The sequence below is a fragment of the Seriola aureovittata genome, chromosome 9 (genome assembly GCF_021018895.1).
Source record: "Seriola aureovittata isolate HTS-2021-v1 ecotype China chromosome 9, ASM2101889v1, whole genome shotgun sequence".
Taxonomy (NCBI): domain Eukaryota; kingdom Metazoa; phylum Chordata; class Actinopteri; order Carangiformes; family Carangidae; genus Seriola; species Seriola aureovittata.
The window spans coordinates 24,085,843-24,109,653 of NC_079372.1; the positions used below are offsets into that span (position 1 = coordinate 24,085,843).

The 23,811-nt window shown below is 39.7% G+C and overlaps 1 protein-coding gene across 3 annotated transcripts in view; it reads left to right on the top strand.

The window, feature by feature from the left end:
* Window positions 1-12,321: 12,321 nt before the first annotated feature.
* Window positions 12,322-23,811, top strand: part of itpr3 (inositol 1,4,5-trisphosphate receptor, type 3) — a 78,995-nt gene continuing 67,505 nt past the window's right edge. For 2 of the 3 annotated variants that reach the window (XM_056384646.1, XM_056384647.1), the window contains exon 1: window positions 12,322-12,897. In XM_056384646.1, the coding sequence (XP_056240621.1) occupies window positions 12,806-12,897 (92 nt within the window). In that variant the 5' untranslated portion in view covers window positions 12,322-12,805. The remainder of the gene's footprint in view (window positions 12,898-23,811) is intronic. The other variant, XM_056384648.1, reaches the window with a different exon arrangement.

The window sequence follows — 23,811 nt, forward strand, 5'->3', positions numbered from 1 at the left end:
CACACACACAAACACTGACAGGCCTACAAACACAAGCATACAAACAAGGTTGGCACACACACAAACTCACACATTTGTCTGCACAATCATGCATGCATACTTTCTTTTGCTCTTTTCGGCTCTCACGCACGCACGCTCACACACTCACACACACATGCACACACACACAACTTAAACACTCTCAGTTCTGCTGCCCCCTGGTGGTGCTGTTTGTGGGAACTAAAGCAGCTGAGTTCACACACACACATTCGAGTCGAATACTGATGAAGCTGCTTCTCTGTGTGTGTGTGTGTGCATGTGTGTGTGTGCATGTGTGTGTGTGTGCGTGCGTGCGTGCATGCATGCTTGCATGTCTGTGTGTGTGTGCTCTTCTACTTGTGTGTGTGTGGGAACCAGTGTGAGAACATTTTTGCAGGGTGTGGACAAATTTGGCAGCTTTTTTTTAGAGCTACAGCACGAACTGTGATCTCAGTTATTAACTCAGTCACAAACTACAAATGATGGAGACCAAAAATAAATTATAATTGTCCTATTTTATCTTTTCTCTTACCTAAGTATACAAACAGGATTAGTCTGGTGTTATTCTATAGTTTTGTTATTCCTCAAACCAATGTGTTTGTATATCTGTCAACACTTTTCTGACTTCCCTCCTTTGTCTGTGACTCTCAGCTTTAAGAGCTTTAAGACCATCTCACAGATATATAGTTCCACATCTAAAAAAGTGTCAGTAATTTCCCCAAACAGCTGCTCACTGAATCTTTTAACAAACAGTAAGAAGTAGTTGGGTACTATTTTCAGCGACGGATTAATCCACAATTGATACTCTATATGGGACTGACTCAAAGTAAGAATGACAACAGTGGATCTTTATGGCTCAGAGGAATAAGAGACATCAGGCTTTGATACACACACACTATAGTTAGTGGGAGGAGGAGACATTCAGTGTTGGTTTTTATTTGCACATGGTTTATCTTGGGCATTGAAGGAGTATGAATGCACCTGAAAAGCATCTTATGCATCACGTACCCCATATCAGTTCAACATGACCTCGACTTCACATCAGGGGCCAGATGTATAAATGATGCGTACACACAAAAAACATGCATATGCCATTTCCTGCTCATAAATTTGTATTTATTAAGAATCTGTCACCTCACACATCCCTTTGACCATGCGTACACTCGGTTTTCCAAAGTGATCCAAGTTACAGTGAAGTGAAGATGAAAAATAAGCTGAGAAACTCCATGGAGCTTCATTCATTATTATTACATGTTTTGACATTTACACAGCAATAACAATATTACAATTCAGAAACTGTCAGAAATTGTTTTTGTGCTCAATGTTTCCTTTATTGTTCAACATCATTATTTATTGTGAGACATTTGTAAACTGTTTCATACTATTTTAATATTTACGAATCATAGTTTTAAAAGCCTATCTGGTAGCCTAATTAAGATGTCTCTAGTCCCAGTAAATGAAGTACATTCTCAGTTTACTAAGGTGAACTGATTCAAGTTTTTACCTTCCATTTGTAAGAGCCTCCGTTTCACAATCTGTGAAATTGTGCCTCTTTCTTGTCTTTCTTTTCTGTGCCATGTCTGATAACTTGTGGTGGAGACAGTATTTTTAATGCAAACTGGTTGATTAAGGGAGTATCTTCATCCGTTTATGGCTTATTGTGTGAGTGGAAGTGAGGCTCATGCACATGTGTCCAATTTCTCAAGAAGTGAGATTTATAAAGCGGGACCATGTGTCTGCCTTGCTTTATAATTTTGATGAAAAGAATGTGTCTGAATATTTCTGGTTTTGTGTGTACACAGTTTTAGTCATTAATCTACAAAGAGTTTTATGCATCTGACCCCAGAAAAGATCAATAAAGCCTTGAGATTTAATTTGTTAGATGAACTATATGTACTGGATGAACTAGAATTGTATGTTTACAGTCAGTTGGTACCCTTAACAAATGTCATGCAAAGTGCAATTAATTTGTTTCTGCTAGTGTAATTTAGACAAAATGAAAATATATATATATATAAAGTACAGTTGATCACAGTTTTAAAATTCTGGTTGTTTGTATTAAACACATTCTCTCCTATAGGTGTGGTCCTTCCAGTATTGTATCTCATAGTTAATGTAATTTTAAAAAAGGAACATGGAGAAAATCACTTGACACAACACTTGGCACAGTTGGTTTATCAGATCTTAATTTCTATCAGGACTCGTGTTTATAGAGAAACTGAATGTGTGTGATTAAAATCAGAGGAAAAACAAGACAAACTGGACTGAGGAGCTGAAATCTGTGTCATTAGACGAGTTGTTAGATGTCAGAAGGAAAGGTTAATAGAATTTATGATTATATACTTGCAGTTTTTCTCATTGCCACTGGAGGGTGACGTTGCTCTATGTTGGTTGGTGAAGCTGATTGTCAGACTCATCAGCACAATCTCCTCCGATTCTTTGATGACTGATACAAAGGTCAACAGTCAGAGCCAGAGTGAGAACAGCTAATAGAGCCTGTGGTCATAAAGTTTTTTTTTTTGTTTCCAAACTGAGTGAAATGACCTGAAGTATCTAAGCGGCAGCCATAATAAGAGCTGGTCCTATTCTCTAATTGATAAGGAAGGGAGCTTCAATACTTCCTATCTTATCTCACATAAATGTAGAAACATCAGATCACCTGATTTATGTTTGTGACACAATCCAAAATTTATCAAAACTAAATAAAAAGAAACTATTCGACCGCAGAGAGTCCTCTGTCCTTAGAACAGGGTTTCTCCTCCTTTTTTGGACACATGAATGGAAGTCACACAACAACAACAGGTGGAGGTAAATTTAAGAGGGTTCAGGAAGTGTGTTGATCACAGGACATCTCAGCCTCAGATGTTTCGATTTTAGATCCTCATCACTAAATCACTGGATCAGCCCTTTAATCTCACATCAAAATGGCTGAAACAGAACAAACTTTATTTAAACTAATAACCAACATGAAGCTTCAGGATTTACAAAGGTCATGTTATCAGTGTGTTATCAGGTCTCTGTGCAAACAAGTGGTTCAGACACACACACACACACACACACACACACACCTATACTCCTCATATGTACTGTATGTGTGCATATATGAATAGATTCAGTATATTGTATGTGAGTGCACAATCTGTATGTCTGTATGTGTAGAGTTAATGTATTTGTTGAGTATGTGAGAGAGAATAAGTATGTATGGCCTCTGTACAGTGTTTGCCAAATGGGTGGTGTGTGTTTTTGTGTGTGTGTCAATAAGTTTCACAGATCATCGGGCGTCCTCCCATGATGCACCAGACCAGTGCTGATGTGAGTCCAATGTCACAGCTCTGGACTGATTTCTGTTTCTTCAGACTTCACTCTCTCACAGGCAGAAAACATTAATACTTTAATTAATATTAATTATGTTTTATTTTTATTTTAATTAATCTGTCTCAGTCAGGGACTGAGTGTTACCTCTGTTCACTTTTACCCAACTTCACAACAACCTTTGTAAACCAGACATCAGTGTCATTTCAGAGTCAGGTTGACTTGGACCATCTCCACTCCTTCACCAGAGTTCATCAGGTCTCAGCTCAAAGGCTCAACTGGTTTCAGGGCAAGTCCATCAACGTCCTCAGTCTGAGGTTCAGTCTGGAGCAGCGTCCTTTTCCCAGACGGTAGTAAGTCAAGTACTTTGTCATTGGGTTTTGGATGTTTGACTCTGTCGAGGCTGTAGCCCGAAGCGAAGAATGACAGAGGTGATATGGAGTACGGTCAACATATCTGACCTTAAATCAGATAAATGCTATTTAAGATTTTTAATTACATCTCACCAAAATTACACATTTGAAGTTGACATTATCAAATGTTATTCTGCTAACAAATAAGGAAATAACCTAAGTTAGCTTAGCATATTCCCTATTCATTCTAACCTGCATGAATTCTACATCATTTCACACATATGAAATGTCCAGTACAGTATATATCCCACCTCAGGATCCATCAGTAGAAGCAGTAAGGGCCTCACTGTGTAGACTGCTGCCACACCCCTGACCTGGTTAAACAGCAGAACATGGATTTCCAGGAGTCTGTAGAAGATTAACTGTAATATCGTTAATGCTTTTAACTCTTTTTATCTGTACAGCTTGCACTAAGAACGACAAGCAAACTGCTGACTCACATACAAGTGAACACTCCTCATCTGTCACCTTACCAGGACGTGCAGCTACCTGTGTGAATGATCTGGGCATTAGTCTGTCAGTGTTGGACAAATTTAACAGAGTGCACACAGAGAAAAGAAAGAGAAAACTGTAGATACTGTAATCAATAGATTCATTTGAAGTTGACTTGTTCTGAAAGGCATAACTTTGGTGATTCCCCTGATTTTTCATCCAAGCCACTAATATGCTGAATATGCATGGTAACATTTCGCATGTTAGCATTCTAACTGTTTGCGTGGTAACATTTAGCATTAAAATCACCCAACCTCTCTTAGAGATGTGAATCCTGTCTCAACAGGGCCTCAGTGAGGATTCAGCTGGTTGAGGCTTCAGATACAGATGAGACAATAAAATACAAGACAGAGAGTCCAGTTTGAGAAACAGATCCATGAGTCTGGAAGTTCATCAGACTCTAAACACTGCGAAGCCATCTGTAACATCAATAGAAATCCTTTCACTGTTCGTACACAGTTGCAGTCATTTTACAGTCTCGGCAGTAGAAAAACAGTGTTCATGTTTCAAAGCAATCTAACAGGAATGCACATATTTGATTGGACAGTGTGGTGCCTTGGTGGATGACCCTGCCATCTTCGGTCTGAACACAATCTACCAGTGATACTAAAGTATCATCCAGGGCTTAAACTGGGCCAGAGCCCTCTGGACCTCAGCTCTGTCTCCTCCAGTATCACAATGTTAGCACTTCCCACACTGAAACCTCGTCTTTCAGACTCTGTCTCACTCTTACCAAACACGTGTGACTGCAGCTTCTTCTCTTTGACTTTATTTAATATGTTTGGAGGTCACACAGCAGCAGGATCCGCACTGTGTCTCCACACTGAGGGAGGGGCTGTGGTGGCACAGCAGCAGAAACTACTTTAAAGGTCCAAATAGTATAAAGGTATATAAATTATAAATTCAACAGCAACATCTTTTATCCACATCCACGATCTACAGTTTTTAACGGAACTACTTTGTACTGAAGAAATAGTCCCTATGTCCACTTTCCTCTGTGGAAACCACGCCACCCATAACCAACCCCCCAACCTCATTGGACACTTGTCACAAATCACAATTTAGCCCCAGACTCACAGGTTACAGGTGTTACATCAGGTGAGTCAACAAACTGCACATGGACTCACTGTCTTGCTCAGTCTGCTCTGCTCCTGCAGCTCTATATAAGGTTGTCAGTCTCTCCGGTGGAAAGACATGGAGGGCAGTACAGGTCATTGGACACACACACACACACACACACACACACACACACACACACACACACACCTTATATGGGAGAGAAAGTCGGTGGAAAATGTTGGTGAGAAACAACAGAGCGTGAAATTCCTCCTCTTAAATCCAATCTAAATCTCCCAGAGCTGACAGTCATGTTTGGTTTGGAGCGAACATCACACTGCTCCTCAAAGATAACCTCAAGAATCACAACACCCAATCTGATCTGTCCATGAGAGATTGAAACCCTCATCCATACACAATCCACACACAGGTCAAACTTCCATTGTCTTCAAACCAATCTTTGACACAAACGCTAGCATCCAGCGCTCAAACTTAACAAAAATGAATTCACTCAGAGACCTACAGTAGCATTTGTACCTGTCTGCTTCATCACATATTTGTTGAGTTACTAACAATTAAACTAGCATCTTAAAAACCATTTATAAATCCTTAATAAGTGAAGTCTTATTGTAAATTGGTACCCACTCCTGCTTCAGTGCAGCTTCTCCATTGGTTGTCATGACTCTGGAAACTCATTGTTCACAGCTGTTCTTTTCATAGAAATAATAGAAATAGTAAGAAGTAGTAGAAAAAGTCTATAGATCTGTTTACCAATCAGCACATAACTTCCCCTTAGTTCAGCTTCCTGTCATGTCACCTATGTCAGTTTGCCAGTAGCTTAGCCCTGCTAATGTAAACTTTGTCTTCTATCAGCTGATGTTGGACTCATGTTAGTTACCCTAAAGATAACAAACATGTAAGCATCCTGTGCTGTCAGTGAATGTTGGTTAACCAGTAGCTCTGGTCCTGTTAATAGCTGCTCTACCTGTTTGCTGACTTGCTGACGGTAGTAAAATTAAAGTAAACATGAGATGCTGTTGTGTATGAAATGATAATTGTTTTTTTTTTTATTCTGAAGTGGGCCAATGATAATATTTTGTAAAAGTAAAACAAATACAACATGTATGTTACAATATGCACCTTATAAATAATGTAACATTCTTAAGCCCATCAGTAATGATCACTGGGTCTGGTCAGTGATACTCAGTGACGTCCTATCTGGACAAGCAAAAACAAGCAGTGTTTGACCAGTTAAAGGTAAAAATAGATTAATTAAAACGATACTGAAGTGGAAGGGTTATCTCTTTTTACATCTCAGAGCAGTGTTCTGTCCTTAAAAAATCTGATGCCTGTTTGCTTCCATCTTATAATTTACTGCCCTCTTGTGGAGGCTTTTGTCTCTACAAGCATCAACCTCTAAAGCTGAAAAATGAAGCCAACACTAAAGTACAGAAAACTGCAGTTCCACTAATGACCACTTGAGTCTACCTCCAACAATTTCATCCTTCATGACAACTGTACGGAGGTGAATTTTTATATAACACACCTGTTGACCTATCGTATAATTGAGGGCGTGGCTGCTTTGAGTGATAGGTGGGTGAGCGTATGCTTGCCACAAACCAGCATGCACTGCCCCACCTCTTTGCCCGATTTTAGATGAGCTGGTGATTTAGGGGTGGATTCTGACACTGGCAAGATGGCAATGGTAAAGCAGCTCGCTCTGAACTTCAGAACTGCTCTTCGGTAACCTGTGGGTGACATCACAGAGGCTACATCCATCTTTATTTACAGTCTATGCTTGACTACCGGCTGCTGTGGCGATACCTTTTTATCATTTTTATGGGAGTGTCCCATTGACGAAGGCTGGTGTTCGTTGAGCACAGAGGGGAGGAGCATTTTTCAGACGTTTGCGCATTGAGTATAATTCTGGGATCTTTGATGGGTGACTAGTTATAGCTAAAGTGTGCTTGTCAAGCTGCACTTGACTCAGCTTGCACCTTTCTGAGATCAGTTATGATATTGCAGCATTATTATACACAGGTGCCGATGCATGTGGAAACAAATCTCGCACATTAGAAAATTCCACAGTCTTTTTTTCCGAAGCATTAAGAGGCAGTGCATGAGCAAATTACACTGATTAATCAGCTCAGATCAGTATAAGTTGTCTGACTAATCACATTGGTCAACATGCGTGAGGACGAGGAGTTCTGGTGTGTTGTGGAGCAGCTTTTAATAACTCCTTCTGCATGGAGAATGGTGTGACCAACTGATATTTATTAAATTGACATATTTACAGTTAACCATGTGTAACAGCATTCAGCTGCACTTCACTGTAACTGGCGGGTTTGGGCCCCTCGACTCTGCGTTGTGTGCGGAGAATGAGGAGCGGGAGGCTTCCTTATCTTTATGTAGCGCTGTTTATTGTCCAAACAGAAACAGAATATGTACTGGTCAGTCATACAGTTGGTTTGTTCAAGATGGCTGTCACACAGCACACTACAAAAGAACAGCAAGTTATTTTATCACAAAGGCTAACTAGCTAGCTTTAAGAATGCAATATGCTGTTATGTGAATATTACAGCACCTAAAAGTACATTGACCCACTCGTAACTCTCGTCTTTTTCCTCTCTGTTGGGTTGTCTGTGCAAGATCTGCTGTGTGTGTGTGTGTGTGTTTGTGTGTGTGTGTGTGTGTGTGTGTGTGTGGGTTTGGTCCAGTTGAAATGAACTAAAATGATATTTATTTGTCATGTATGTGGAGTCTATCCAGCTCAGTCTTCATCATACATAATAGAATCAAGTAGTGGCTCATTACTGGACTGTAGCTGAACCTTTCACCGGAGGAAACCACTCAAACAAAGTAAATTTACAGTTATGACCTCTGTGTTTAAAATCTTTGTTTTCTTCATTTTGACCGCATTCTCAATTATATCTCTGACTGGTTTCATCCTCCTCCTCTGCCTTGCTTCGTTCCACTTAACTGACCTCGTCTGGGTCTGTAACCTCCAGAGAAGTATGTGGCTTGTTTTCAGGTTCAGATGGAAAATCTTGGCTCTGTTTTTTTTTTTTTTTTTTTTTTTAAATCTTCTCCCTATTTAGACAGCTGTCTTTTTCTAAATCAGTCCATCCACTGAGCGTCCAGCTTACCAGCCCACATCACTTTAGAAGGTAGACACAACTATGTCACACACACTGTCAGTCACAAGTTTTACAACGCCTCTACTTTTACTGTTTTTATTGAGTTATTGAATATTATTTATTGATATTTCAGCAGCTTAGATCCAGTAAAACATCTTAAATGGTACAAAGATCAGTGGTAAACTGCTCAAGGTAAAAATAAAAAAACATAGGTCACTAGGAACTGTAAATGTTATAAAAAACTGCCCTTTTCAAGGATAAACCCATACGCAAATGTAATATAGATAGATACTTTATTTATCCCCTAGGGGAAATTCATGTAACATATGCACGTATAATAAATTTCCATACATATATGTACATATTTCTAAAAATGACATATAATTATAAGGACTTTTGAGTATTTAAGTATTTTAAAAATGATGTAGCTTACTCCAGTACTTTAACTAAAGTATAAATTTCACTCAGCAACTTTCACTTGTATTGGAGTAATATTTGACCAGAACCAGAAGTGAACAGACTGTAGATCCTCCTGGTCTGAAGCAGAACAACAGAGGCTGACAGTATAATCAGAGGGTTATATCACACACACACACACACACACACACACACACACACACACACACACAGGTCTAGAGTTGTTCATGAGATGGCGGAAGTTTTACGCCTCCCCTGAAACAGATGCATTGTTGGCCTATTTTATCCCTCACCATGGAGACCATGGACCCTCAGACTGCCAACTGTCACCATGGAAACCACTACACACACACTCTCACACACACACACACAAACACACACACACACTATAAATCTGTTAATGGACCGGACAGGTGGAGTGAGTAGACTACTAATGGTGTGAAAACTACAACCTGAGCTTTACCTTCTGTTTTTACCTTTATACAGAACGAAGTCCTGACACCATGACACTCTGCTCCACCTGCTTCTGCCTGCACCTGGTGAAAACTTGTAGATACTGACCTCCACCTGTCCTTTTAGGTGAAACTGAACTGTTAAATCTCTCACTCGGCCTTTGTGAAGTGTGATCTCGGAGGGTACCTTCCATAAGACAAATCAAATCAATCTAATTCAGTGAAGCTCTGCTCTCTGATTGGTTGACTGATTCTCCAACTGGGGAAAAAACAACTGTTAACAAACAACACTAGACCAGGTCCCTGCCTGTAAACATTACATAATATAAATAATCCTGTTTAGAATATATTCAGATTTCATACATTATGATGCTGACACATCACTTGCCACAGACCAGATGTAAGTGAATGGCTGAAAACGGCAATGTTGGCAGTGGTCTGGAACCAGACCAATGAGGTGTCATGTTTTATGTCCTGTCAGCCAATCAGGAACACGTATATTCGTCAGCTGTGTTGCAAATGTATTTGTTCTACTGGGCTTTTTCACTGAATCAGTGAATCAGAGTGAGGAGGAGAGAGAACACAACCGACAAGATCTGATGGTTTAACATCAAATTCAAAGTCAATTCTAGTCGGCTTGGTCTTTCTACTGCTGCCACTACCCTGTCTGTGTGTGTGTGTGTGTGTGTGTGTGTGTGTGTGTGTGTGTGTGTGTGTGTGTGTGTTTGTCTGTGTGAGTGTGTGTTTTGTGTGTGTGCGTGTGTGTGTGTCCTTTACAGTGACCACAAGAAGAAAAGCAGAACGAGGAGGAGGAGGAGGCAGATCATGAAGCTCAGTGAGTCAAAAACCACCACTGGTCCTTCTCCTGTGGACAGCCTGCTGCTTTAACAACTAAAACAGGAAGTCCAGTCAGCATGACTCCACACACACACACACACACACGCATACACACACACACACGTGTCTACACATCAGCAGTAGCAGTAGACATTCTCTGATCTTTTACTAAAGTAAAAGTAGAAACACCACAATGTAAAAGTTCTGCAGCAAACCTTTACTGAAGGAAAAGTTCAGAAGAATCATCAGCTAAAGGCACTGAAAGTATCAAAAGTTAAAGAACATTATTATTCATGCATTCATATGTAAGTTAGTATTTTATTGTGTAGCTGGTTGACAGTTGGACTAATTTAAACTACACAATAATACACAAGATGTTATTTAGTAAATAACTTTTGTATCTAATATCTGAACCTGCAAAGTAACTAAAACTACAAATCAAGCATTCATTTTTTTCCTTCTGAAAAATAGAGTATAAAATGCAAATTCTCAAGTGAAAGATAAGACTTCTTCTCTGGAACACATTCTCACCAAAAAATTGTGGTTCACGACAGAAAACCACAAACTTCCGCACATCACATGTTTGACACCTGCAGGTTCTCAGCAGTGATGTCGCTGGTTCATGTCAGAGGAGAAACAAGGCTTTAAATTATGTAAAATATAAGTAAAGGTTACCTGTGAGATCAGATTGATACATTTATGGTTTCGTACTTGAGAAAAAACACAAAAGCATCACCACATACAACACACAGAGCGACTACACTTTTCTCCATTTGAGCTATAGTTTATACAAATTTTATACTCAAACAGCATTATAAATTTATACATCACATAATTTCACTGGTATCAGTGAACTATACAAACTGCATCATTAAATTTTCAGAGAAAGAATCCTGAAGTTATTAGACATTATTTCTATGTATAAATAATAAAATCTAAGTGAATACAAGCTTAATGGAGCAGTTCCACTTTTTGGGAAATGCGCTCCTTTACTCTCTGACTGTGAGACGTTCAGATGTCCAGATGTTCAGGTGTCTCAGTCTCTGTTAAAGGTACGATGTGGAGTCACGTTCACTGTCACTGAGGTCGAGTCCTGACCTCCTTCCTGGTTAAACTTTTTTTTATTCCAAAGATCCATATAGTATAAAGGTAGAAGCCCGTGTCCTTTTTGATTATAAAGCAGGTCTAGGTTCTAAATTGATACTGTGAAAGTATCGATGCGCTCAGTCCACAGAGAAATGCACACAGCCTGTATTGAGAAAATTGAGCCTTAAAACGAGCTGTCGGGACTTCTGTAACTTTATGATGTCACAACAAAGCAGTCATCGCCTTCAACGATGCCCCAAGCCCCGCCCACTTGGACCCAACATTAAAACCTTGCAGGATTTGGTTTCTCTGAGTGTTTACCTGAAATCTGCTACGTTTTTATTGGATCACTCAGAAAACAGTAACAGACCTGTTGTTACCAGAGAGCTCCGGAGAAAAGTCTGAGATGACATGTAAAACTACATTGAGATGGTTTTTGGTTCTTAAAAACACAGATATATTGCTTATACATCTTATATATCTTATGGATCATCACTTCAAATAAAATTCAGGAGAAGAGTAAAATATGGACCCTTAACTCCTGTTTACATTCAATCACTTTATTAAGAACATTTAGTCAAGCTTTGCTCACCAAAAAAACAAAAGAAAAACACCTTGTTGAAGGAGCTGATGATGTTTGATGTAGTAAATTTTCAGCCAGAGATGACTCATCTAGATTCCCATATGATGTGGTAGAAAGCTCCTAAAAGTCCATCTGTTGATGAAGACTCCAAGTAAGTAGCCCTTGAGGTAAGATTTTATTTTTCACTTAAAGAACTTTGTTGTTTTGTTAAACTTTTTGTTGGTTCATACAAACACTTTTTTCTACAACTATGTCACTAAACTTGTTTGTTTTAGTGGGGGGTGACAGGCGTGCACGTGCTTTATTGGGCCTGCCCGTGCACACTCCTTTGCTTTTGTGTCACGCTTGGCTTGCAGCTTTTGTTGCCTGCCTCTATGTGTGTGTGTGTGTGTGTGTGTGTGTCCCTGCGGCAGTTTTCTTGAAGCTGTCTGTTGGCCTTATCAACACCTCGACTCACTTCCTGGTTTTTAATACCAGTCTTCTGCGTGAGCGCGCACGCGCACGCTCCCATACACACTAACAAGAGCGGGAAAGGTGGGAGGGAGCAGCGCGGTGCCTTGTAGTGTTGTCTCTAAGCCTCTCCATGTACACTTTAAACTCCTGGACGACACACACACACACTCACACACACTCTTGAGGATCAGTGTAACTCTGTGGTGTCTGCTGTAACACCGCACTGCAGCCTCGCGGGACCAGTCAGCTGTTTCTCTCATGGTTTTAATCTGCGAACTTCTTCATGGGCTTGTTGAGTTTGCTGTCATGCAGAACCCGGCAGTGAGTCTTTGAAAGCGGTGAGGAGTGGACTGTGCAGGTTGAACGTGAGGAGCGTTCCTCTTCTCTTTCTGCTGCATGTGAGGCACAAACTGAACTTTTAGTTTCCTTTCTGTCGCGGAGGTTTTCTCTCAGACTCAGAAAGCGGGACGCTGGAGGAGAAAGTGTCTCCTCTTCTGTACCTGTTGGTTTATCGTCGCTGTCGCTGTTGGAGCCTGGACCCGCTGCAGGATGTCTGACTCTGCCTCGAGCTTCCTCCACATCGGGGATATTGTGTCCCTGTACGCCGAGGGATCAGTCAACGGCTTCATCAGCACCCTTGGGTGAGTCTGCTGTCTCTGTGGTCACTGTAAGGTCATAGGCCTCTCTGCATACAGGTGTGGGAAACACCTGCACTCCACTCAAGCCTGCACCATCCCATAATGTGAGCTCAGAGCCCCATGAGGCTCAAAGCTTAAATTAGGAGACAATTAAAAACCTTAATTTTAAGAAGGTTAAACAAATTATTAGTTTATGTAAAGGCTCCACACCTGACTCTCACCTGACCCCCTGACCCCAAAGACCTGAGATGAGGTGGTGAAACACTTTGTTCAGTCATGTAAAGTCTGTCATTCGTTTAAACTCGTTTCACCATAATATTAAGTCATTAGTTAATTATTGTGTCCATATAATAACTTCATGTCTCTCAGCTCATCTGACCAAACTGCCTGTTCCCACAGCTTCAGTTAAAATGAGAGTAGACTGTGCGTTTGTCTTCTTTATCTCTAAACCTTGGAATAGTTTGTCTCTCTAGATAATTCAATTTCACTGAAAAAAAACAAAAAAAAACGGGTTGAACTATAACCAAACAGGTATAGCAACAGTTTTGGAGATATTTGACAAAAAGAGAAATTTGCAGTATTTTTAATTGAGAGAAAACAAACACCTCTTAATTTGATAGAGAGTATGTGGTTCTGTGTGTGATATGGGTCAAGATTTCAGTTGGAATGATCAATTTTGCATTTCATTTTCACTAAAATTTTTTTTAAATGATGATGATGTGATTTTTGTTGGACCTTGTACCAAACAAAAATGTTCCCTAATACCTGGAGAATATGATTTGTAGGCGTCTCTGTAGCACCACAACACTTATGGTACTAACAATGTACAAAAATGCTGGGACACATTTAACCTTTATCAAAAACACTGCAGCTCCTGCAATTTGGATATTGCACTTGGCCATATTGCGATTTCGATTACATTTTGATTAATTGTGCAGCCTTAATTCACAAATCTTATCAGATTGGGGTCTGTGGTCTAATTTGTGTCAGTTTTAGGGTCCTCGATGTGAAAAGTTAGAGAACCACTGATATAAAGACCAACAAAGTGCACATGGGACCGGGTTGTCATGGTAGATGAATGGGTCAAATGAGACTGGAGTTTGTGTCCTGCTTTAAGTATCATCTTCAGTTTTTGCTTTATTTTTATTTTCACTTTTCATTCACAGTATGGTTAAAATTTACCTTTCTGCCAGAAAGTTTACAGACTTTAAAGGTCCATATTTTCCTCTTCCCCAGTGTTTTATTTGAATTGTTGATCCATAAGAAGATATATTTGTGGTTTAAAGAACCAGAAACCATCTCAATGTAGTTTTACATCTCCTCTCTCAGGCTTCTCTCTAGAGCTCTAGTAACAGCAGGCAAGTGAGCTGACTGTTTTCTGAGTGATTGAATAATAAAAAAAAAAAAGCAGACTTCAGGTAAACACACAGAGAAACAAAATACTGCAAGGTTGGATAGTGGGTCCAGGGCGGCGGGGCTTGGGGCATGGCTGTGGGCGGTGACTGCTTTGTTGTGACATCACAAAGTTACAGAAGTCCTGAAGCTTGTTTTAAGGTTCAGTTTTTGAATTCGGGTTGTGTGCATTTCTCTGTGGACTGAGCGATTTGATACTTTCAAAGTATTAATATAGAACCTAGATCTGCTTTATTATGAAAAAACACATGGACATCTACCTTTATACTATATGGGACCTCTAACAGTTTCTGATCCTCAGTGCTTCTTAGACATTTTGATCAGTAACAAAATGCACTGAGGTTTGATACCCAGTCTAACAGTGGCATAAAATCTGTAACTTTAAATCCACGAGCTGCACAAACGTTAACATGACTTCCTGCAGAAAAACAGAAGAGGCCCACAGAACAAACATAGTAAAATGTAAACATCACAGAAACACTTTCAGTTCTCTGCAGGACACATGAAGGTGATGTGTTATATTACAGTTCAGGGTGTTACTGTACAAATAACAGACAACAGTGACACACTGACATCACACTGCAGATAAAACACCACACAGTGTGATAAGCTGGCAATAAAACCATTGAGTGCTGCAGATACACAGGAACTCCAAGTTATAAAGGGGGTGCACAATAATGTGGACACCTGTACAATGTAACGCAGATTCACTTTATCAATTTTTTTTTCTCTGTTCAGCCTTGGGTATCTGGATGAGCATCCATTAGATTTCCATTAAATCGGATGTGGACCTTCCTGTTCCCCAGAGGATGAACCAGGATGGTCTTCATGACATGATATGGCCTCAGTGGTTTTTCCTTCTCATATTATTTCATTCACTTTTAGAGTCATGAAAATGAAGAGGAAAAAACTGGACTTTTTCTGAAAAGTCAGAAAAAATTTACCTAATTCTTTTTCCTTCTAGTTCATTAATGGAACTGGTGACGTTTCAGATTTTTCTCAGGTCCCCTTCTGGGGTCTGGAGCCTCAGGTTGGGAGTCACTGCTCCTCAGCACTTCAGACTGTTTCTGCAGTTTATTGTTCTACAGCTGAAAAGGTTTGTAGTAAATTAAACTGAAACTGAAGCTTTACAGGCATCAACCTGCTGGTTGAAGCAACAGAGAGACATGTCAGAGCAGGTAGACAACAGTGTCTATGTTGTTTATATCCGATCGTGGCCCTCCTCCCCTCCCCTAAAATCTTCATTTTCCATAACTGTAACTCTACACAGCTCTGATCTGATCTGCACCACCCTCAAACATATTATTCGGTCAAATTGTGTGTGTGTGTGTGGTGTGTGTGTGTGTGTGTGTGTGTGTGTGTGTGTGTGTGTGTGTGTGTGTGTGTGTGTGCGTGCGCCAAAGTTGTGACATCACTTCCTGTCTGGCCTCTGTTCCACCAGCTGTTGTAACTCAGCGAAAACTTACATTCAGCATCATCTGTCCTCGTGGAAGTTGAAGCATGTTCCTGTAGTTTCCTTTTCTTCACATCAGCAGAAGATGTTATTTTAACTCATTAGATCAATATTAGATGATTTTTCAGAAATGTCTAAACATATGTGACATAGTCTCTGTTCCGAGGCTGGATCTTTAGTGTTGTTATAAATGTCAGTGGGATTTTGAATGAGGTTTTTTCTTCTCGAACAGAACCCAGATGTTCTGGTGTCACTCAGCTCTGCATAGTTTGTGATTTGACTTCAGCTTCAACACGTGAACAGGTGAATCGGAACTCTCTGCCGTACAGGTGTGAACCAGCTGGGGGTAGATTAGCACCACTGAAACTCTTCGGCTGACAGGAAATGGGGAGCCAGAGGGGGGGAATGACATGCATTAAAGGGCCGTCCGATGCGGGATTCGAACCGGGGCCGACTGCAGCGAGGACTGTAGCCTCTACATATGGGGCGCCTGCGCCACTAGACACATGTGCTGTTTTGTTCTATTGGTCTTTATAAACCATAGACTATGAATAAAAACGAATGTAGCCTCCGTGACGTCACCCACGGGTTTCTGAAGGTTTCGGAGCGAGCTGCCCCACTGTCGCCATCTTGGTAGAGCCTGACTCCTCCCCTAACTCCCAGCTATTCCAAAAATGGTCAAAGATGTGGGGTGTGTGTGGAGCTGAGACTTCTACTCTCTGAGTGGAATACATACATAACAGCACGATGCATCTAAAAGTTGAATATTGAAAGTTAAACTCTGTGGACATGCTTAAAAAAGGGAAAAATGTCTTGTATATGCTCCACTCAGTCGTCACCACTGGAGTTGACAGGCTACCTCTTAGGTCAGCTCTCAGTTTTCAGCCAACTGTTGCCATGGGAAACGAGTCCAGATGCTGCTTCCACAACTATTTCTGAAACAGTTTTGTCTTCTTTTGAAAAATAATCTTTATTCCCTCATAAAAAAGCGACAAAAATTCAAATTTTTTATTCAAGCACATCTGGACAAACGTTTGACTAATGCATTTCTGAGACAGATACTGATATTAAAATAAATATGTATATAAAAAACTTTTTTAAGAATTTGTATGGAGCAGGATATTTTATAATGTAAAAATAAACCCGTCAGCCTCACCTCTGCTGGATAAAGTCTGTAATCAGACTTTTTCTAAATGGCCTCAAACATATCTTTGACATGTCTGAAAAGACAGTAACAACAACAAAAGTTTAATGTTGGAAAGAGACAGATTAAATCATTAACAGTGAACTTTCCTCTCTTATGCACTACTTTAATTCCTGTCTTCAGTCAAAAAGGAGAAGTAGAAATACAGTAAATGGCATTTCTGCATATTCAGTGTTTAAGATTCTTATGAAACTTGAAACTTCATCACGTTTTTTTTCTCTAGTCTCAGACCATTTTCTCTTCAGTGAATATGTGCTGTACTGTTTAGGATACAACCTTTAACACACACACACACACACACACACACACACACACACAAACACACAGTGGCAGCAGCTATGTCTGCTTGTATGGCAGGAAAAGGAAGTGGTACGAAGTATGTCCAAGAGAGATTTCCATTGTGCCAGTGTGTGTGTATGTGTGTGTGTGTTTCCTGTGCTGTGGTCTTACACCCACTCTGGTGTGTGTGACTCGATCTTGACCTTTTACAGCTTCTCTGTAGCCTTTAGCTTCGATTGTTGAATTTCACTGATCTCAGTGGCAGGTCATCAGGTTTAGCCATTTTAGCGTCACATGCTAACAACTGTAATGGGTTGTCATTGGCTCAGTTTGTCCAGAGTGAAATAATCTCCACAGCTGTCGGATGGTTCAGACATTTTTGTGTGCAGAGGATGAATCATTCTGACTTTAACTCTAGCGCCACCAGCAGGTCAAGTGTGCTAACAAAACAGCCAAAGCCGGCTCAGGAGGTTAATCCCCAACAGCCCAGAGGGTCCAACTGCAGACCTCAAGTCTGGAACCTCAGGTCTAAGAGTCAATAAGAAGAAAAATAAAAATCCAAGAGAGCAACAGAAAAAGTGAAATGTGTTACTGAGCAGATAAAACTTCATCTTCAGTCTTTTATAATGCTGTTTGTACATTAGTACTTTTACATAACAAAATTGAATAAGATCTAACTTCATGCTCAACGTTAACAGTATCATTTTACCACTGTATCCCGTGTCCTTTTTTAAAGCACTTTGGAAATGTTGTAAGAAAAGAGACGTGCAAATAAAAGTAATTATTATTATTATAACATTATACCTGCTATTAGTACAAGCTTGTTAACAAGGTCAGGAAAGAGAAATGTAAATAATCCTGTACTTCCTTGTGGCCGTTCTCCACCCATTTAATCAAACACAATGAACCCACATAAAGGTCTGACAGTAAAAACACAAAGAGAACAAAACTGCGCCTGAGTGGCTTAATCACACATTCTCAGGCTGTTTTGTTAGATCATGTTTATCTGATGAATTCACATTCACTTCCACTTGTTTTTTCTCTGACTACAGTTATTTCTGTGGAAAGTAGTTCCACACTATGTGGCCAAAAGCAACATTACAGCATTACAGCAACAGTCAAGGTAGATACTTGAAGACGTGTCTTCAGTTCTGTTGGGTCCTCTAGGATAATCGTGACTTGGATGACTGAGAACCTTCACAGACGGTTTTCCCAGTTTGGTTTTGGGAACTTGACTGGTCTGCCCAAGTCCTGACCCCTGTGATCCAGACCTGATCACCAACATCAGTACTGGACCTCATTGATGCTCTGGTGTCTGAATTGGTGTGGAAATGTTCAGCTGTCCACATACTTTTGGCTATGTAGTGACCATTAAACAGACCGGTTGCCTTTGTCTGCTGTTTGCTCACATCTGGTTTTCACTTAAGTTAAGTTAAGTTAAGTAAACTGAGCTGGAGACATTTGAATAGGGAGTACCTACCAGGTGAGACAGACAGGGCGGACCTGATGTAAACATAGAGAGAGAGAGAGAGAGAGAGTAGATTAACCTGCTGGTTTCCCTACAGTCAAATGCCGCTCAATCTACACAAACAGGATTCAAACTGATCTTCTTCCCAGCATTCCTTGTGAATAAATGTTGCTATGAGAGTTAAAGTTGAGGCGATGTCTGCTGCTTCCTGCAGAGTCAAATATCTGTCTATACCAGAGTCAATTAAACCTTTAGATTTTTCTTAACAAGACTAAGCTATGTCCCAGGTCCCAAGATTGGACAGTTGTCACCCTAAGTGGACTGTTTTCTTTGATTGGGTGGTAGAAATTGACTTAGGCCAGCTGAAATAATTTCAGTTACTTTTTTTACCTTTTAAGGTGGTTTATACCTGAGAGAAGTCCTGATATATTCCAGGGGCCAGATGTATAAATGATGCGTACACACAGAAACCATGAGTGCGCCATTTCCCGCGCATAAATTGGTATTTATAAACCTTGACCTTTGAGCATGCATACACACAGTTTTCAAAAGCGATCTATGTTACAGTGAAGATTCATTATCCTAAATATAATTTTTACAATTTTACAATTCATAAAAGGAAATAATTATTTGTGTGCTCAATGTTTCCTTCAGCATCGTTTAATATCCTTATTATTTATTGTGAGTCATTCTGTAAACTGTTCATTCATATTATTTTAACATTTACTAATCACAGTTTTAGACACCTGTCTGGTAGCCTAATTAAGGCTACCAGACTAGTCCCAGTAAATGAAGTTCAGAGTAAAACAGGACTTTACATAAACTGATACATGTTTTTACTTCAATTTCACAATCAGTGAAATTGTGCTTCTTTCTCGTCTTTATTTTCTGTGCCTGATAACTTGTGGCACATACAACGTAAACAGATCGATTAAGAGAGTGTTTCTCAATGAGTGAGATTTATAAAGCGGAACCATGCGTCTGTACGGCTTTATAATTCTAATGAAAAGAATGTGTACACATAGTTTTAGTCCTAATCTACACAGAGTTTTATGCATCTGGCCCCTGATGTTTAAAGTGTATGGGAGGTGTAGATGCAGATATAGTGTGTGAGGTGAAAGGGACAGATGTTCACAACAGAAAGTTAGTTATTAGGTCTGAGCCAATATCTGATAATATTGAATATCGTGATATTTCATGCTATATGTGATATTTTTCATAATATTCTCACTTCACTGCTTTGCTTACCGCACATTGTACCTTTGCATGTTACAAATAAAACTTTGAACTGGCAGCATTGTTATATTTCCCAAGCCCGTTAGTTATGGTAGTTTGGCTTCTGAATCTAGTACCGGATTGTTGCAAGTTGCATCAAAGACCGGACTCATAACTCAGTCGAATCTAAACATGCAGACATACACTGGAATGTGAAATATGTTTTAATTTGTTTTCCTGTCTCTTTAATTCACCTCAGATTTATCTTGATTCAGGCTGCAACTAATGATTATTTTTATTATTGAATAATCTGCCAGTTATTTTGATTAAACAATACATTGATTTGATTATCACAGTGGTTGCAGACTGAGGTTTTTTTTGTTCTCCGGCAGCAGAGATGGAAGACACCTGCCTGTATTCAAATACCAAATACCTCAATCCATATTCAAATCTGTTTTCCTGCATATTCAAAGCTGTTTTCCTGAGGACATTTTGTCCTCAGTTTGACCAGAGAGACACAGTGAGACGCAATCTGTTTAAGGCGGGAATTTGTGCCTTTGTTCTGCCTCGCTCTGTGTAAATGGTATGAACACAGAATGTGGAGGGGTCATTATTGTTTCTCCTTTAAACCAGAGGTTGTCACAGAGCAGACTGTCTGTGTAGAAGGGAGAGCTGCCATGGTGAGACAGACGCAGCCGCTGTTATACGCCATGCTTCTGAATCCTGAATGCCGGCGTGCTGTTTAAAATCACACATTGAAGCGGTGGCCGGCTTGTATGGTTCAATGTACACAAGCAAAGCTGGCATATTGAACGGGTCTTCTAACAACAGTATAGCAGGGTCTCTGTTTAAAAAGGGACTAGAGACAGTCACATACTGTATGACAGTGACATGCAAAGTAAATACTGTTATAACTTCATCACTAGTCCAGAATGAAAACCCTGACTTGTGTTTTTCAGAGGTCTCTCTGGCAGCAGATGCTCTGCAGTACTTTGGTTTTCTTCATCTTGATCCACATATTTGCTTTGTCATGGAAACTGGAGGGAAAGTTCAGAGACTAGACATTTAAAAACCGTCAACACATTTCTGTTGTTGTTTTTGGAGGTTGAGTTACAGCTTGTGAAGGTGCAGGAGCATCAGTGTGTAGAAAATCACTCATTGTAAACTAAACAGACGCAGAGAAGTAGAGGACGAAAGGGAAGAAAGACGTGATGGACGTATAGGGAAATATGGGATGAACGACTAAAAGAAAAGAATTAAAAAAGCAAAGAAAGACAAATAGAAGGTAATAAACAGGAAGAAACAAAGAAAATGGAATAAAAAGTTTTTTAAAAAATGAAGGGAAGATCGTGGGAAAGACAAGAAGAAGGAAAGTGAAGAAAGAAAAGAAAAACAGTTTGAGGATTGAGTAATTAGTGTGAGAACAAAGGAGGGCGGTGAATGCCGTGGAACAGGGAATGAAAGAAGACGAGGGAAAAGGAGGGGAAGTAAGAAAGGAGGAAAGGGAATGAAGAAAAACGGATGCCAAGGATAAAAGGGAAAATGTGAAGATATAAAAAGAAGTAAACGGATGAAAGAAGAAAAGAGGGAGCGGCAGTTTCCACGTCAGCCCAGTGACAGACTCTCAGTCTGATTTGAGTCCTGAAACTGATGTTGACAGATGTTGATGAAGTGAATCAGGTCGGTTTAACAGTCAGAAACGGGTCAGCTGTCAGAGAGCTGAGCTGAGCCCCATGTTAGTCACTGAGTCAACATACCTGAGTGAGTGAGTGTGTGTGTGTGTGTGTGTGTGTGTGTGTGTGTGTGTGTGTGTGTGTGTGTGTGTGTGTGTGTGTGTGTGTGTGTGTGTGTGTGTGTGTGTGTGTGTGTGTGTGTGTGTGTGTGTCAGACAGCACTGTGAAAAGAGCAATCAGCAGCAGCCATCCACAGGTGTCCCAAAAGATACACACACACCTGGGACTGAGACACACCTGGCAGACAGACAAAAGAACTGATTGGCTGTTGCCATAGTGATGGAGGACTCTGTGGGAGGTCAGAGAGAAAGAGAGAAAGAAAGAAAGAAAGAAAGAGAGGGTGGAAAAAAAATAGGAAGAATGGAAAATGAGAAAAATAGCAATTTTTATAGAAATACAGTACATATAAATATACTGTATTCAATAAAGAGTGAAACCAAATGATATACACATAATAAGTATAATAATATAATGTTATATTATTATATATTATTATAATATGTTATAGTGTTAAAACCAGTCAGTTTAAAAAGGTGACACATGAAAGAAAATACTGAGGCTGTGATGCAGATTATAAACTCCAGGTTATTCTACAGTGTCAGTCTATATCAGCAGATACACAGTGAGAAGAGTTTTTTCTGTTCACCTCAGCACGAGCCCTTGTATGTATGGACTCAGCAGGTCAGAGATAAAGCTCGAAGCTTTGTAGGTGATAAGTAGAAATTTCAACTGTATTCTGGAAGCAATGTGAAGCCAGTAAAGTGATGCTAAAACGTCTTCTTATAGTCCCAGTTAAAAGCCAACTGCAAGATGATTTAGTTTAGTTTTTTTTACTGAGAGCAGAAGAGAGTCACAGTGATCCAGACAGGAAGAAATAAAAGCAAACATCAAGCATATATCAACTAAAAAACATCAGAGCAAAGGTTGCTTTATTATCATTAAAGCAGCCAAACTCCAAGAATCAAGAGGGTTAACAGGAAGATATAACTGTGTATCATCAGCATAGACATGAAACAATATGTTATGTCTACTAAGCAACATGTTTACATTTAAGGTTAATGAGGAGTTATTTTTTATCCAGTTCTTTTTTTTTTTATCAAACTCTAATTTATTTGCATATTTAAATCACTAAATTCTTCCCACAATCTGAGACTGGATGAGAACTAAAAATTACTGTTAGTTGTAAGTTTGGTTTCTTGTTTTTCTTTGTTTTGATTATTATATTTTCTACCTGTCTTACCTGACTTCAACAGATGTCATCTTAACCATATCTAATCATAATCAGTCGGTGTTCATCTTTCCTCACTGTTTGTCTTGTGTTCAGTGATTTAATGAGTTATGTGAACAGAGCTTATAAAAGCAGATAAAGCAGCTTGTTAATCCTCTAATAAATGGAGGTTGCAGGTTCTTATAATCACTTCACACACCTGCTTTGTTTACATGCTGTGGTTTTAGTTTGTAATTGGCCCGTGAGAGTCTGACTGAACCATTATTCAAATCTGTGACCTTGGTCATGTGCAGAATCGTTGCAATTATTCGAATAGCACAATGTGGGGTCAAAACAAGACTTTCTTATACATTTAATTCATGCAACTGTAAGCTACGCCTTACATGAAGATCCATCATACAAAACAAAACTGTATGAAATCAAAGATGGTGAAACATTGTTTATGTCAAAATAAAAGTCAAGTGGATCAAGTGGATCATCTCATCTGCTTTTCCTTCCCTGCTCTGGTTCACAGGAGGAAAACCACAGTCTGAGAAAATATGCTACTTGTTATTGACTTCAGAGGACATTATATTGACTTTCATTCATTTCCTGGGGACTCACTCTGACCTTAACCACAACTAGCTTCCTAGCTCTAACTCTAACCTTGAAATAAATGATTGACATTATGCTGCCTTTAGAAGACAAGTCCCCATATCGTGACAATGTAAACAGAATCAGAATCCAAGTATGTGGACACATACAAGGAATTTGTCTCCGGTTTTACATTGCTGCGTGGTACATACATATAAATATGCATATAGATATATATAGAGTTAAAACAAGACAAGAGTGTTGGATGGGTCAGACAGTGCAAAGGAGCAATGAAAGTAGCGCAAAAAATAAATAATAAATACTAGATAGATATGCGGGCAGGGGATGGGT